At 47.0% G+C, this 12,451-nt stretch overlaps 1 protein-coding gene across 1 annotated transcript; it reads right to left on the reverse strand.

Moving 5' to 3' along the window:
• Positions 1-565: 565 nt before the first annotated feature.
• On the reverse strand, positions 566-10,116 carry WSB1 (WD repeat and SOCS box containing 1). The gene is made up of 9 exons (XM_054166522.1): positions 9,977-10,116; positions 8,896-9,064; positions 7,468-7,736; positions 6,493-6,624; positions 5,983-6,083; positions 3,533-3,705; positions 3,075-3,188; positions 2,230-2,337; positions 566-1,700 (listed from the first exon to the last, which is right to left on the reverse strand). The coding sequence occupies exons 1-9, from the start codon at positions 10,014-10,016 to the stop codon at positions 1,541-1,543; spliced, it is 1,266 nt and encodes a 421-aa protein (XP_054022497.1). The 5' UTR covers positions 10,017-10,116; the 3' UTR covers positions 566-1,540.
• Between the last annotated feature and the right edge of the window lie 2,335 nt (positions 10,117-12,451).

Raw genomic sequence — 12,451 nt, forward strand, 5'->3', positions numbered from 1 at the left:
TCTAGAAGGCTGGGAGTGTAGCTAACCCTGGTTTGCTCAGTGCTGGCTGAACAGCACACCCCAGCCACCACAGAGCTGCTGCTCTGCTCAGGTCCATTTTCCCCTTTGACTACACCAGGCTGTTTCCAGCATGGGAACAGCAGCCAAGCATCATCTAGCAAAGCAAGTGGGACCAGTTAGCAGACTAACACTCTGGAAGTGCAGTTTAATTCCCTTCACTCCTACAGACGGCATGGCAGATCTCCTGCTTGTTCTTCCAAGGTTGCAGGAGACTGATTCCATCAGGCAGAGCTATGGAGCTCACCCTTTAAAACCACAACTCCCTGCATCCATCTGCCTACCCCTTGCTGGCCCAGCAGCGTTGGTGCAACCACTTGCTATTAGGTTTGGGATCTCTGATGGGAAGGGCTATCTCGCTGGACCTCTCCAGAGTAACCTTCATTATGGGCCTGAAGAGGAAAGCCAGGGAGCCCTGCAGCAGCAGCTCCCCTCTAGGAGCAGTGGATAAAGCACTCACCAGAGGCTGTGCCAGGAAACTTTTATACAAGTTTTTAATAAAAAAGTTGAACAAAAATAATAATAATAATAATATATATATATCATCAGGCATTTTATGCAATGCATACATTCTTTATATCTGCAGGTACAGATAAATAACAGAAGGCAAAACCAAGTATTTTGCTTATCTTTGGCCATTAACCAATAATCACCCCCAAAGAGATAGCACAGGGTTAAAGAATGAACATCTGAGTCTGTAAGCTTCTCTCTCCTTACAGACAAAGTATCAGGCAACAGTACAGTAGTTAGATTTTAGAAGTGTAAGGAAATAGGTCTTCAATACTGCCCAATACTGAAATTTCACCTGGTTTGCTGCTATGGAACTGAAGGCCTTCTTTAGCTGACACACAGACACCACTCCTGGGCTTACCCAGGCTGTGCTCCCCACCCCCTCACCACACATTGCTCTAAAAAGCCAAGCTGTACCTCCTCACCAACTAACCTAGCATCAATTCTTACCTGTGGATCAGTTTCCTGAACCCCAACTCAATGCACATACATACAGAGCAGTTAAGCTTCCTTAAGTCAATATTTTGCCTAACTCAGTGTCCCAGAATAATGCTACCCTTCCACTTCCCAGCACGGACGCAGCTGAGGGCTCTACCGAAGCAATATATACAGGATACACATCACAACTCAGAGAAGCCACTGGCAAAGGGACTTGGATAACATGTAGCAGCTTATCTCTAGGTATGTCCATGTCTTCACAGTTACATCTTAGGGGAAAAAACCAACAATTGAGAACACCAGGAATACTTCTACTGTGTTTTTCTATAAATAGTAAAACTTCACCTGTCAGGCATTGGCCAACAGAGGCTTTAGGTTATCACTTGAAATAGCTCGTGAAAACCTGGAGAGTTTTAAGCTTAAAGGCTGCAAAGGTTGAGGATTCTTTGAAGTGTTTAGCCAGTTTCAGCAGCTGGGCCACCTGCCAGTTTGATTTTATCATTTAGAAAAACAAGCAGAACCCTTCCCCCAGACTTCAAATCTGGTAGCACAGGAACTCCACCACTTTGGAAGGGATGGGCAAGGTCTTGACTTGGCCTGTGGGCATCACTCGTCGAATCGCCATGCGACAGAGGTGCTGGAGGCTGGAAACTTGCCTTGGAGTTGCCCAGAAGTACACACTGCCATCCTGTGTCCTGCACAAACAGCAGAAAGGAGAAAAACCCTCCAGTTATCCCCACCTGAATGACTGCAGCTCACTGTGAATTCTCCCACACATTGCCACTTAGGGGAAGGTGCTCTGGGCTTGCTGCTGCTGAGCTCCAGCTGCCCCAGACTCACTCACACTGGATGCCAGCTCTTCTTTTAGAGCAGCACAGTAACACCTTGCTGGTGATCTGTGGGACAGGCCTGAGCAGAGCTTCCAACAGCTATTGCACATACCACCCAGCAGAATGCCTGCCCTTGATTATCTCCTGGGCCTTTTCCAGTCCACAGGTCTGGGGGCCTTTTATTTATTCTCAAAGATAAACTCCTTTCTTATCAGCTTCTTGATTTTAGTGCTGTTCCAGCCATGTTTAAACAGCACCAGAAGTACAACCAAGTCAGAAGCATAAAGCTGCAACTCACAACTGAAGATCTTTAGAACACTCCACCACTGTTTTTGGCCTGTGGGGTTACCTTACTCTTTTAGGGAGGGAAATAAACCAACCAACATATACTTGCCCTGCAGCTAGAACACTGCCATCAGTAGAGAAAGTGCAGCAGAGCCCGTTGTTCAGAGGTGCAACCTGGACTGGGTACTCCTCATCAATCCTCCAGAACCTCACCATTCTGAAAAGGCAGAAGCAAAGTTACCACAGGAGACATTTCATTCTGTTGCATTTTCTCTGATGCTGTACAAGCAAGCAGCCTAATCAGAGCTCAGAAAACCTTCATAAACATCTTAACAGGCACACAGTGAGTTTCAGATCCGGCCTGAATAAATCACTGTGAACTCCTCATTCCTGATCCAGACCTTGATCTGATTTCAAGCACTGTAACTCTGACAATTGAACAAAAGACTGCAGAAAGCAATAACCTGAGCTATAGATTTGTGTAAGCTCTCTTAAGTGTTGCATGTGCTAGGAAATCCTAACAAGGCTTGTCTTAATTAAAACCCTACCCCCCTGAATACCCTTGCTGTCATCTTCAGGAAGCATTCCTCATATTCCTGTAGTTCTTCAAAAATATTAGTTGAGTATGAGGTCCCAGAACACTTTTTACTTTGGAATCCCCTGTGATTCAAGGACCTAACTGCATCATTAGCTCCATTTACATCTTCCCCTGTTGCTAGCCCCTCTCTCTTTCTGTTTCCAGCTGTCAGACAGTGAAGTCACCCAGGTTATCCAGCCTGCACACAACTCTTTCTACCTTCAGAATGAACGTTACCATACCCCACAGGACTCATCTGCTTTTACGAAGGCCATCACAAGTAATTTGTTAGTTTAGAAGAAAAGCTGACCTAGTATTTGGAAGTTCACATCACCTGGGAAGAATGAGGAGTCTAACAAACCTTTCCTCATACTTACTTATCATCAGCAAGGCTTGCAATGTGTAGCCCATCGTGACTGAAAGATACCGATCTGACCCAGCGGTCGTTTGCACCTCCAGCAAATATTGGTGTGGGAGGGGGAAAGAGGTGCCTGGGAAAGAGAGACACTCAGTGAGCAGCTGCTTCTTTCAGCTGTGACCAGAGCTGAGGAAGAACAAATGGGTTGGATATTTAACTATGGAATCAGGAGTGGAGGCTGAACTATTCTGTCTTCTGTAGTACTGAACCCTTGAGCTGTGTTGAAGGTGCTTAGAGAAGCAGACATTATGGTATCAGTGCCTTCAGTTCTCACCCCTCTGCCACTTCAAGACTTCCATCAGACACTGCTAAGATTTTTCCCCAAGTCTAACTATCAGTTAAATACACAAACCCATTAACTTTCAGTAGCCATCCTCAGCCTAGGAGGTGGTTTCCAGACTTGAGTGCTTTACTTACCCAAACTCCATGAGCATAACTCCAAGGTGTGCGTCCCAGACATAGACTCGAGTATCGTAAGATGCAGTAGCCAGTAAAGCTCCATCAGGAGAAAACTCACAAGCTACAACATCATTGTGATGGCCTTCAAGTTTCCTTATCATGGAGTATTTATCCATATCCCAGAGGAAAACCTGCAATTAAAGCAGCTAATGTTATAGCTCTGCTCAGAGGTGCAACGAAGCATTAACTTTTTAAATATAGCTGCTAGTCTTATTTAGGATTATATTAAAAACAAATCAGGCATTATGAATTACTACAATTAAGAAATATGCTCAGTGTCATACTTAAGATTAAAATCAAGGTAGGTTGGTTTGGTTTTAAATAAATAATTAAAGCAGACATGCAAGTTTCTAACTCAGGTTTGTTAAATGTTATTAAAACAAAATAAGCCAAAATGTGGAAGGCAAAAGGCAACACAATTTAACCATCTGGCTTACTGAAATTCAGGTATGGCAAAACTATTTTATTAAGATATGCAGAAATAAATAGGGTTAAAAACTCTACAGTCCCCTCTTTTCAGTAACTACCAAATATTTTAAGAAATATACAGACAGGAAAAGGTAAAGGTTAACATATTGTTACTCCAGTGGCATCCCTTTAAGATCACTTGTTTACAATTGGCTTGGATCACCAACGTCAGCCTAGGAAGAGAAACAGATACTGCAAGCAAAAAAACACAGAATTTTCACAGCCAAAAGTTAGGTCTTTGGCAAAACAACAGGGAAGTCTAACCACATCATTAGAAAGAGCTTATGCATTTTGAAAAAAATATAGAAATCAACAGTCCAAAATTACATTAACATTACAATGCACCCAGCTAATTGCTTATGGTATTAGAGGAACTGATAAGGATGCTAGAATTCAGGGATTTGACATGCAGTTGTACATTACAGCTAGTCAAAGACTGCAGATTTACTGACTAGGAACCAGCCACGTACTGCAGCGTAATTTAACACAAACTGGAGGTCTTTAGTGCAAGATGTCCCTAAAAGAGCTCATGAGGGTCCTGGATTTCCCCCCGCCCTCCCTCCAACCCCCACTCAGTTTTACTGCACAGATTAAATACTGACATCTCTGATAGAAATGTCTCTGTTTGACCCAAGCAAACACAGCCTTAGTGCCTCACACACTGCTTACAACTCAACCATTTTACAAGCAGTTAGAAAGAAGTTGACCAATTTGCTCCTAGGAGAGCACCCCCAGCGCTCCGTACAAGTGGGAGTTAAGCTTTAGGGGTCAGTGTGTTTCACTGCTGTGAAAATTATTACCAAAACCAAAAAAAAAAAAAAAAGGAGGGGAAAAAACAAAAAGAAAAAGAGGAGGGGGAAAAAAAAAAACAAAAAAGGCAAAGAAAGAAAGCAGAAAGTGGACATCACCCAGCACCTGCGTACGTACAGGACACCCTGCAGCCGAATGCAAGGTTACTTCGTCCTACGGCAAAGTTCGCCCCCAGCCTGGTAGCCAGAGATGCCACTCTCTGCCCAGCTAACACCATTGTGCTCCTGTGTGAGTGGTGCCAGCTTAACCTCAATCACACCAATATTGCTGCCACCACCTGTGACAGGGAAAGCAAGAAGCTTATGGAAAACACACAGCCTGAAGATAGCAAAGTATACATCCACATCTGCTCTAGTTCAAGAAAAGACAAACCCCAGGCCTCAGCCTAGCCCCTGGCCTGTCTGCACTGCTCACTGCAGGTATCAAATGCATTTAACAGTCAGCCATATGAAGTGGTATCCAGTGACTGAATTCAGCATTCCCGGGCCTCACAAAACTACCTGCAAAGCCCCTCTAACTAGCCTGAATTCCCCCTTCTGCTTCATCCTGATTCTTCAGTGCCAAGAAAAGCAGCTTATGGCATAGGTGCTTTACCTGCACTGCTTTCAGTTCTCTAGCAGGGAATTAGAACATGGGTGGAATCAAGACCAGTCTGCTGTTCTTCATTCTAGAGCTTTTAGACACGAGTGCCATTTGCACTGGAAAGCAAGTAGGAACGTTTTTGTTCAGCAGGAGATACCACAACTGGCTCAGACTTTGGAAAGTCCTTTTCAGTGAGCAAGAAATAGAAAGGATAAAATCAATTATCAAAATGGTTTGATGCGTTAGCCTAAGGATCTTTTAACACTGGAAGCTTGGGTGGTCTTTGGTTTTATGCTCTGAACACGTGCAGATGTGTAGAACTATTTCTCTAAGAGCACTTTTACGTTTCTTCAACTAAAAGCAGTGCAAGTTCAGTTGATAAATCAGTGTCTGGATGCACCATTGGCTAGTTTCATTTCATGCACTGTCACAGCACCATCAGACATTACAAGTTCATGACACCGAGCACAAGCTTAATGTTACTTAGATTTTCAAGTGATTATGAACAATATTCAGTGATTCAAGGAACAAGAAACTCTGACACATACTGCCTTACTAGCTCCCACAGAACAGAGAGTAGAGGAGTCTGGAGAGAATGCACAAGCATACACCCAGTTCTGATGTCCTCTCAACACTTTCATCATATTTCCTAAAAAGAAAAGACATTGCTGTGAGAATCTGTTCAACAGGACAAAGTCAGGCTGCAAAGCTTGCCCAAATTGCCTTTGCCTTCACAAAATTGGATACTACTTCCCCAAAGAACATCTCTGCACAGTAAGTGAAGGAATAAAGAAATGAAATAAATAGCTGAGGGCTCAAGGACATAAGGAAATAAAATCTCTATCATGCAACCTCTAAATCCTGTCCCCAGTGAAAAAAAACCACAGTGACTTTTTGCACTCTTTTGACTTAACCCAAAGCCAGCTTATTGCTTTAGGGCACAAAGAATTTCAAGACAGCAAGAGAGTGACTAACAGAAAACTAATCAAACTGAGTTTACAGCAACAAAGAGGAGAGGACATGGACATTTCTGCTTACAGCAGACAAAAAGTGCATACCATCATCTTTCAGGTCCCACACTCTCAGTGTTTTGTCTCTGGATGCAGACACTAAGATCAGGCTGCCATCTGGGGCAAAGGTTAAATCTCTAACAACTTCTGTATGGTCCATCAGGTTAAGGAGGAGTTTTCCTGGTACACAAAAACATCGGAGTTGAAGATGAAGGGCTGTGCTTTGATTGAGATCAAAATACTTTAAGGGTACAAATCCAGAATTACAGCACAGAAAAGGCAAGTTTTTCTTTGTGGGAATGCTGCCTACAGCAAGAAGCTTGTGTATGCTTTTAGACTCTTCTGCATCAAGAGGCAATTTCCTGAAAAGCTAGGAAATCTGTACACTACACCCATCTGCCTCAGAAGGCAAGACCTGACTTTTGATAGACATCTCTGTTCTGAGCTTAAATCTGTAAGCTAAGACCAAATGACCTAACAGTCAGTAGTGTGGGGTTGTTGGTATTGTTTTAAAGCTTCGGTTGCCTCCAATCTAGCAGCTGGGCCACCAGCCAAGTTGAGACTCCCTAAGTTCAGATTCAGTCTCATTATTTGAACAGTTCTTCCCTTTTAAAAATAATCACAGGTTGGCTCAGGTTGGAAAGCATCTTAGAGATCATCCACTCCAACCTCCCCACCACGGGCAGGGATGCTGTAACTCTGTAACAGAAGGTTCCTCATCAACAGACTCCTTCCCCATAGCGGAGAACAGAGCAACTTCATGTTTTGAAAGCTTCCTTTGTTTGGAAGCAAACTAAAGCTAAGATCCAAGAGAGTAATTTAGAGTAAATAAAGGCAGAGTCAATCACATACTCAAGCATTTTGCAGCAGCAACAAGGCCTCATCTTCCACCACTGACATCTCAAAGCAAGACCTGAGCCCGTTCCCTCCTCCAGCAGTATGTGACCATTCTTGCTTGCTGTTTTTTAAGATTAATTGGTATTCCAGGTTGAATTCCCAGTGAAAAGCCTGCAGATACTCTACCTGTGTACACATCCCAGATCTTGATGCGTCCGTTGTTCAAGCCTGTGGCAAGCAGAAGCTGGTCCTGGCCAAACTTGAAGCGGTGCCATTCTATGTTCACGCAGCGGCTCTGCTTCTCAGGCACCGAGGACCCAAAAGCAAGGCTCCAGACAATATCCCCACAGTCTATGATATGCTCACAGGGCTTGTTCTTCTGACCACTGTCACTGTTCTGCCTTGGAAGTCTTGTGCTGAGAGAATTTGCAACATTCTTTGTGCCATGCAATAAGCTGTTAAAACAAAAAGAAGCGCAACAAGAACTGCATGAAGCATCTTGAAAAAGGAACAGAACAGAAAGAGTCTTTAAGCACTGCTTAGTCTGACTCAGCACTGCTGGCCTCAGCTCTCCAAAAGTTTGCTTTGTCCTGTGCAACCTTCATGTCACAGAATCATAGAACTGATTGGGTTGGAGAAGACCTCTAAGTGAGACCCCACCTCCAATCCTGCCTCCAGTTCTGGTGTCAGCAGAAGGACAGAGAGCTGTTGGGGTCAGTCCAGAGGAGGCCACAAAGATGATCCAAGGGCTGGAGCAGCTCTGCTATGAGCACAGGCTGAGGGAGCTGGGGGTGTTCAGTCTGGAGATGAGAAGGCTCCAGGGGGACCTTAGAGCTGCCTTCCAATAGCTGAAGGGATCCTACAGGAAGGCTGCAGAGGGACTTCTCATGAGGGTGTCTGGAGACAGACAAGGGGGAGTGGTTTGAAGCTGAGGGAGAGCAGCGTTAGACTGGAGCTGAAGAAGAAGTTCTTCAGTACAAAGGTGGGGAGACTTTCTGCTAAATGAGCAAGAAGTTCCCTGCAGTTCACTTCCATGCACTAAATATTGGGAAGAGACCCTGAGGCCAGCACAGGAAAACCAATTAAGCCAGCACCAGAAAGAGGGGGAGAAAAAAATAGGGAGGTGGGATTTGCAGGGAGGGGAAATGGTAACCAGCAGTTGCATTTTCATGGCTGGTTACCAACTTCATTAAAATACAAGCTGCAAGTGAAAATAAAACTTGTCTTCTGGAGCTTAAACTTTAGTAAGAATGATAAGGAAAGACGTTCGCCTTTCAGCAAACTCCCCAAACCCAAAAAGCCTTCTGATAGGAAACTTAAAAGTCCAGATCTGCTCAAGCCTTTAAATTTCCTTTCCATCCTAGCTGCCTCTCATTTCAGAGCATCTGAATCAATTAATACATCACTCCTCCACAGCCTTTGTGAATTGTTTCTCCGACTGGCCACAGAGGGAGATAAAACAATAGCTGATACTTGGAAGAAGGTTTTTCCCAAAGACACCAAAGCCTAAAAAGCCAACAGAGTATTTTAATCTGTTAAAAGCTATCTCCTCTTCTAAAAACCTTTACTTTTGTTTTTTTCCAAGCGAATTAAAAGCAAAATGGTTTTTCTTACAAGTTATTAAGGCACTGAGCCCAGGGGACCAGCTTGACTATGCGATGCCCTTGTGACCAAGCAAAGTAAGATCCATCGGGAGCAAAGGCAACAGTCCAGTTTTCACGGCCACACTTCTTGTCAAAAGGAGAAGTTGGGGCTAAGAGCTCTCCTATGGTGCGTGAGCGTGCTGAAAAGGAACAAAGAGGAAATGCCACGTTTAAAAAAGAGCCAGCACCGCCGAAAAGGCTACAAAGGAACCCCGCAACAGGGGAAGGATTTCGCTTTTATTTCACGGCATTTAAGTCCTCGGGAAGGGGTTTTATTGTCACCGGGTAAAAGCAATCAAAGGACTAAGCTCAGTTCAGAGTTTGAGTCACCGAAAATTAACAGCTCGGTGTTAAAACATCCTGGTTGTCACCGAAGTCATAGCGCAGCTCCATCCCAGAAACAGAACTCACATTAAAATGTACTGAAATTAGTTATTGCTTCAATTACTGCAACTATAGCTCCAGACACAGCAGTAGAGCTACGCTCCAAGTTCGCCTGACACTTGAGCAGCAAATAAGATGCCAAATAATAACCTTCTTTCTTCGGAACGAAACCGTGCGCACACTCGCCCAGCGCGGCATCTCGCCTTCCTCTCCCGAGTCAAGCCCCAAGCAGCGGGCAGCTGGCACGGCGCGGCCGGCCCAGCCCATTCCCTGCCCCACAGCCCCGGGATGCACAGCCCAGCCCGGTCCCCGCCGCGCCGCGGGGCTTCAGCGCGCCCAGCGCGGCCGCCTTTATCTTCGGGACATGGATCCCAGTGCCTCGCAGAGCCAGGAGGCCCGAGCCGGTCTGCTCCCCTCGGCGAGCACACCACGAAATGGGAGAGAAAGCGGCGAGGGGAAGGCTCTCGGGTCCTGCGGAACGCCGCAGCCCGGCCCCGGCTCTCCCCGCCCGCGGAGCGGCATCTCCGCAGCCCGACGGCCGAGCGCGGAACCAGCCCCGCTCGCGGAGCCGCCGAACCTGGCCACGGACGGCGTTAACCCCTCCCGGCCCGGCCTCCCCAGGCCCAAGCCCAGCCAGCCCCGCGCCCCCGGCCGCGCCCGCCGCTCACCGATGAGCTTCTCGTTAACACTCAGGGGAAAGCTGGCCATCTACGGGACGCCCTTCGCACCGGTTCGGGATCTGCAACGGAGCGGAGGAAGGGCGGCTGGCCGGGGACGCAGGCACTGGGACAAAATGGCGGCAGCGGCGCGGGATGTAGCGGCGCGGGGAGGGGCGGCCGGGACGCGCCCTCGCTCGCTCCTCCCGCTGGCAGCGGCGCCCCGGGCAGCTGAGCTTCCCTCCCTTCCCTGCCCGCTCCCGCAGATAGGCTGCGCTCCCCCGGCCGTGGTCTCGGCCCGTTCTGCGGCCGGGCGCCTCTTGGCTCCGGTTCGCGACACCGTGGCCCCGGGGCCTCGCCCTTCCCACCCGCGCTGGCTTCCCGCTCTCCCTGCCCTGTGGAGCTCGGCCCTGTGCCCCCTGAGAAACCCCGCCTGATGTGCCTGGAGACGGTGCGAACGGGCAGGCTGTGAGGGGAAAGCAGGCGGCAGGACACGCGAGAATGCGCCCCTCGGCTTCGGGCTGTGGGGGAGACGGTGCCCGGCAGGGACAGGTGGCGAGGCTGGGGCCGCGGTTCTGTGCTGGCAGGGACTGCAGTTACAGACACGTTACAGCTACATCTTCCAGCTGCATCCGTGCCAAAAGATGAGTCAAGTTTCACTATACAAAGGGATTAAATCTGCAGCGAGCTGGCACCCTCGAAACCTGGGGGGTTCACAGTACAGAGAAGAACCACTGGCACCCCCCAGGATCGCAGTCGAGAGGCTGTTTGCATTGACTGTTGTCGTGGCCGTGCACAGGTGAGGTTGTGTTGATGAACTGCAGTCCTCAGGTAGGATGAGAAGTGTTCTAATCATAGACTCAATAAGGCTGGAAAAGACCTCATCAAGTCCAACCTGTCACCCGAGACCTCATGGTTTAGTAACCATGGCACCAAGTGCCACGTCCAATCCCCTCTTGAACACCTCCAGGGATGGTGACTCCACCACCTCCCTGGGCAGCCCGTTCCTATGGCTAACAGCTCTCTCTGTGATGAACTTTCTCCTCACCTCCAGCCTGAACTTCCCCTGGCAAAGTCTGAGGCTGTGTGCTCTTGTTCTGGTGCTGATTGCCTGGGAGAAGAGACCATGTTACTTAAATGGCCATCCAGCAGCAAACATTCCTGGCGCAGCGAGTTAGAGGTTGCCTTCATTACCTTTTAAGCCAGGTTGTGACCTCCTTGATGCCTGTTGGAGCACAGGACTGCAAGGCTACACTGTGGTGGGTTGAAGTTTCCCCCAGCATTAACTTTTAGCCAGGCTAAAAAAAGATGTCAGAGCTTCTGTGACTGCTGCAGAACGTGTGTAGGGCAGTGGCTGCACTTGGTTTCATACTCCCTAACCAGTGGATGGAAAGCTAAACACAAATATTTCAGCATGGACATCCAGCAAGGTCTGCTTTATAAGTGAGATTTACATTTACTGCTAAATGGAGTTGTCCATAAACCACTTGGAGGAAGAGACCCTGAGGCCTCCTCATTCTCTCTGTGATTTTGTACTGATGTCTGTGTTCCCCTCTCCCCTTCCTTTCCCCTTTTTCTTTTTACATGTCTAAGTTGTGCCCCTTTTCTAGACTAGGTAATACTTCCTTGCTCTCTCTTTGGACTTCAAAAAGCACACAGCAGGCTAATTAACTGCAGATAATGACTCTGATTTTACTCCAGAGCAGTGGTCTAGCTGCAATAGCTGTATGGATTAGCCTTTCAGCTCTACCAACATCCAGAAATTACCTTAATGTAAGCAAGGCCAGTGAAGCATTTTTTAAATCACATAGTGAGGAAAGGTCAAAGAAAGGAGCAGGAAGAAGCTCTGAATATTCTTGGTGGTCCAGGCAGTGGCATGGATTTACAGTGGTTTGTACAAACTCTCTCAGCACATCATAGCACTGATTTGACACAGTACTTTTTAGCAGCATAATCCTGTTGCTGCTCTGTCCTCTGCCTGCAGATGGACAAGCCCTAAGCAGCTATCTTCACTTAATCCCTCAACAACTTCTTATAACAAGGCAGATTTGTAGCCAGTGAATATTGTGAAATGCTGCTTTGGAGTTACTCATAAGTTATGAATGCTTGGACCAAGCCAACTCATAGCTGAGGTGAGTCACTTTGTAAGATTGCTCCTGAGGGCTGGAGCCTCACCTATGGCCAGAGCAAGGCTGGGTTCTGTTTGCTTACCTCGGGGTGCTCTTACAGCCAGGGAGAGATAGCAGTGAACTACACAGCTTTGCAGAAGTGTCACCATGGTGCTGGCTTTCTTGCTGTTGGACACGATGATCTTGAAGGTCTCTTCCAACCTGGTTTATTCTATGTATTCTATGTATTCTGTCTTGTTTTAAAGAGGCAAATTTGTTACTTCTTTAAGTCTCTGTATTTCTGAGTCCTGTTCCAGTAGTTGGTGCTTTCTGCTCATTGATGTAATAGATTAGAGGACCAGGAGAGATGATTAACTCA

The sequence above is a fragment of the Dryobates pubescens genome, chromosome 13 (assembly GCF_014839835.1).
Source record: "Dryobates pubescens isolate bDryPub1 chromosome 13, bDryPub1.pri, whole genome shotgun sequence".
In the NCBI taxonomy this organism is placed as follows: Eukaryota; Metazoa; Chordata; class Aves; order Piciformes; family Picidae; genus Dryobates; species Dryobates pubescens.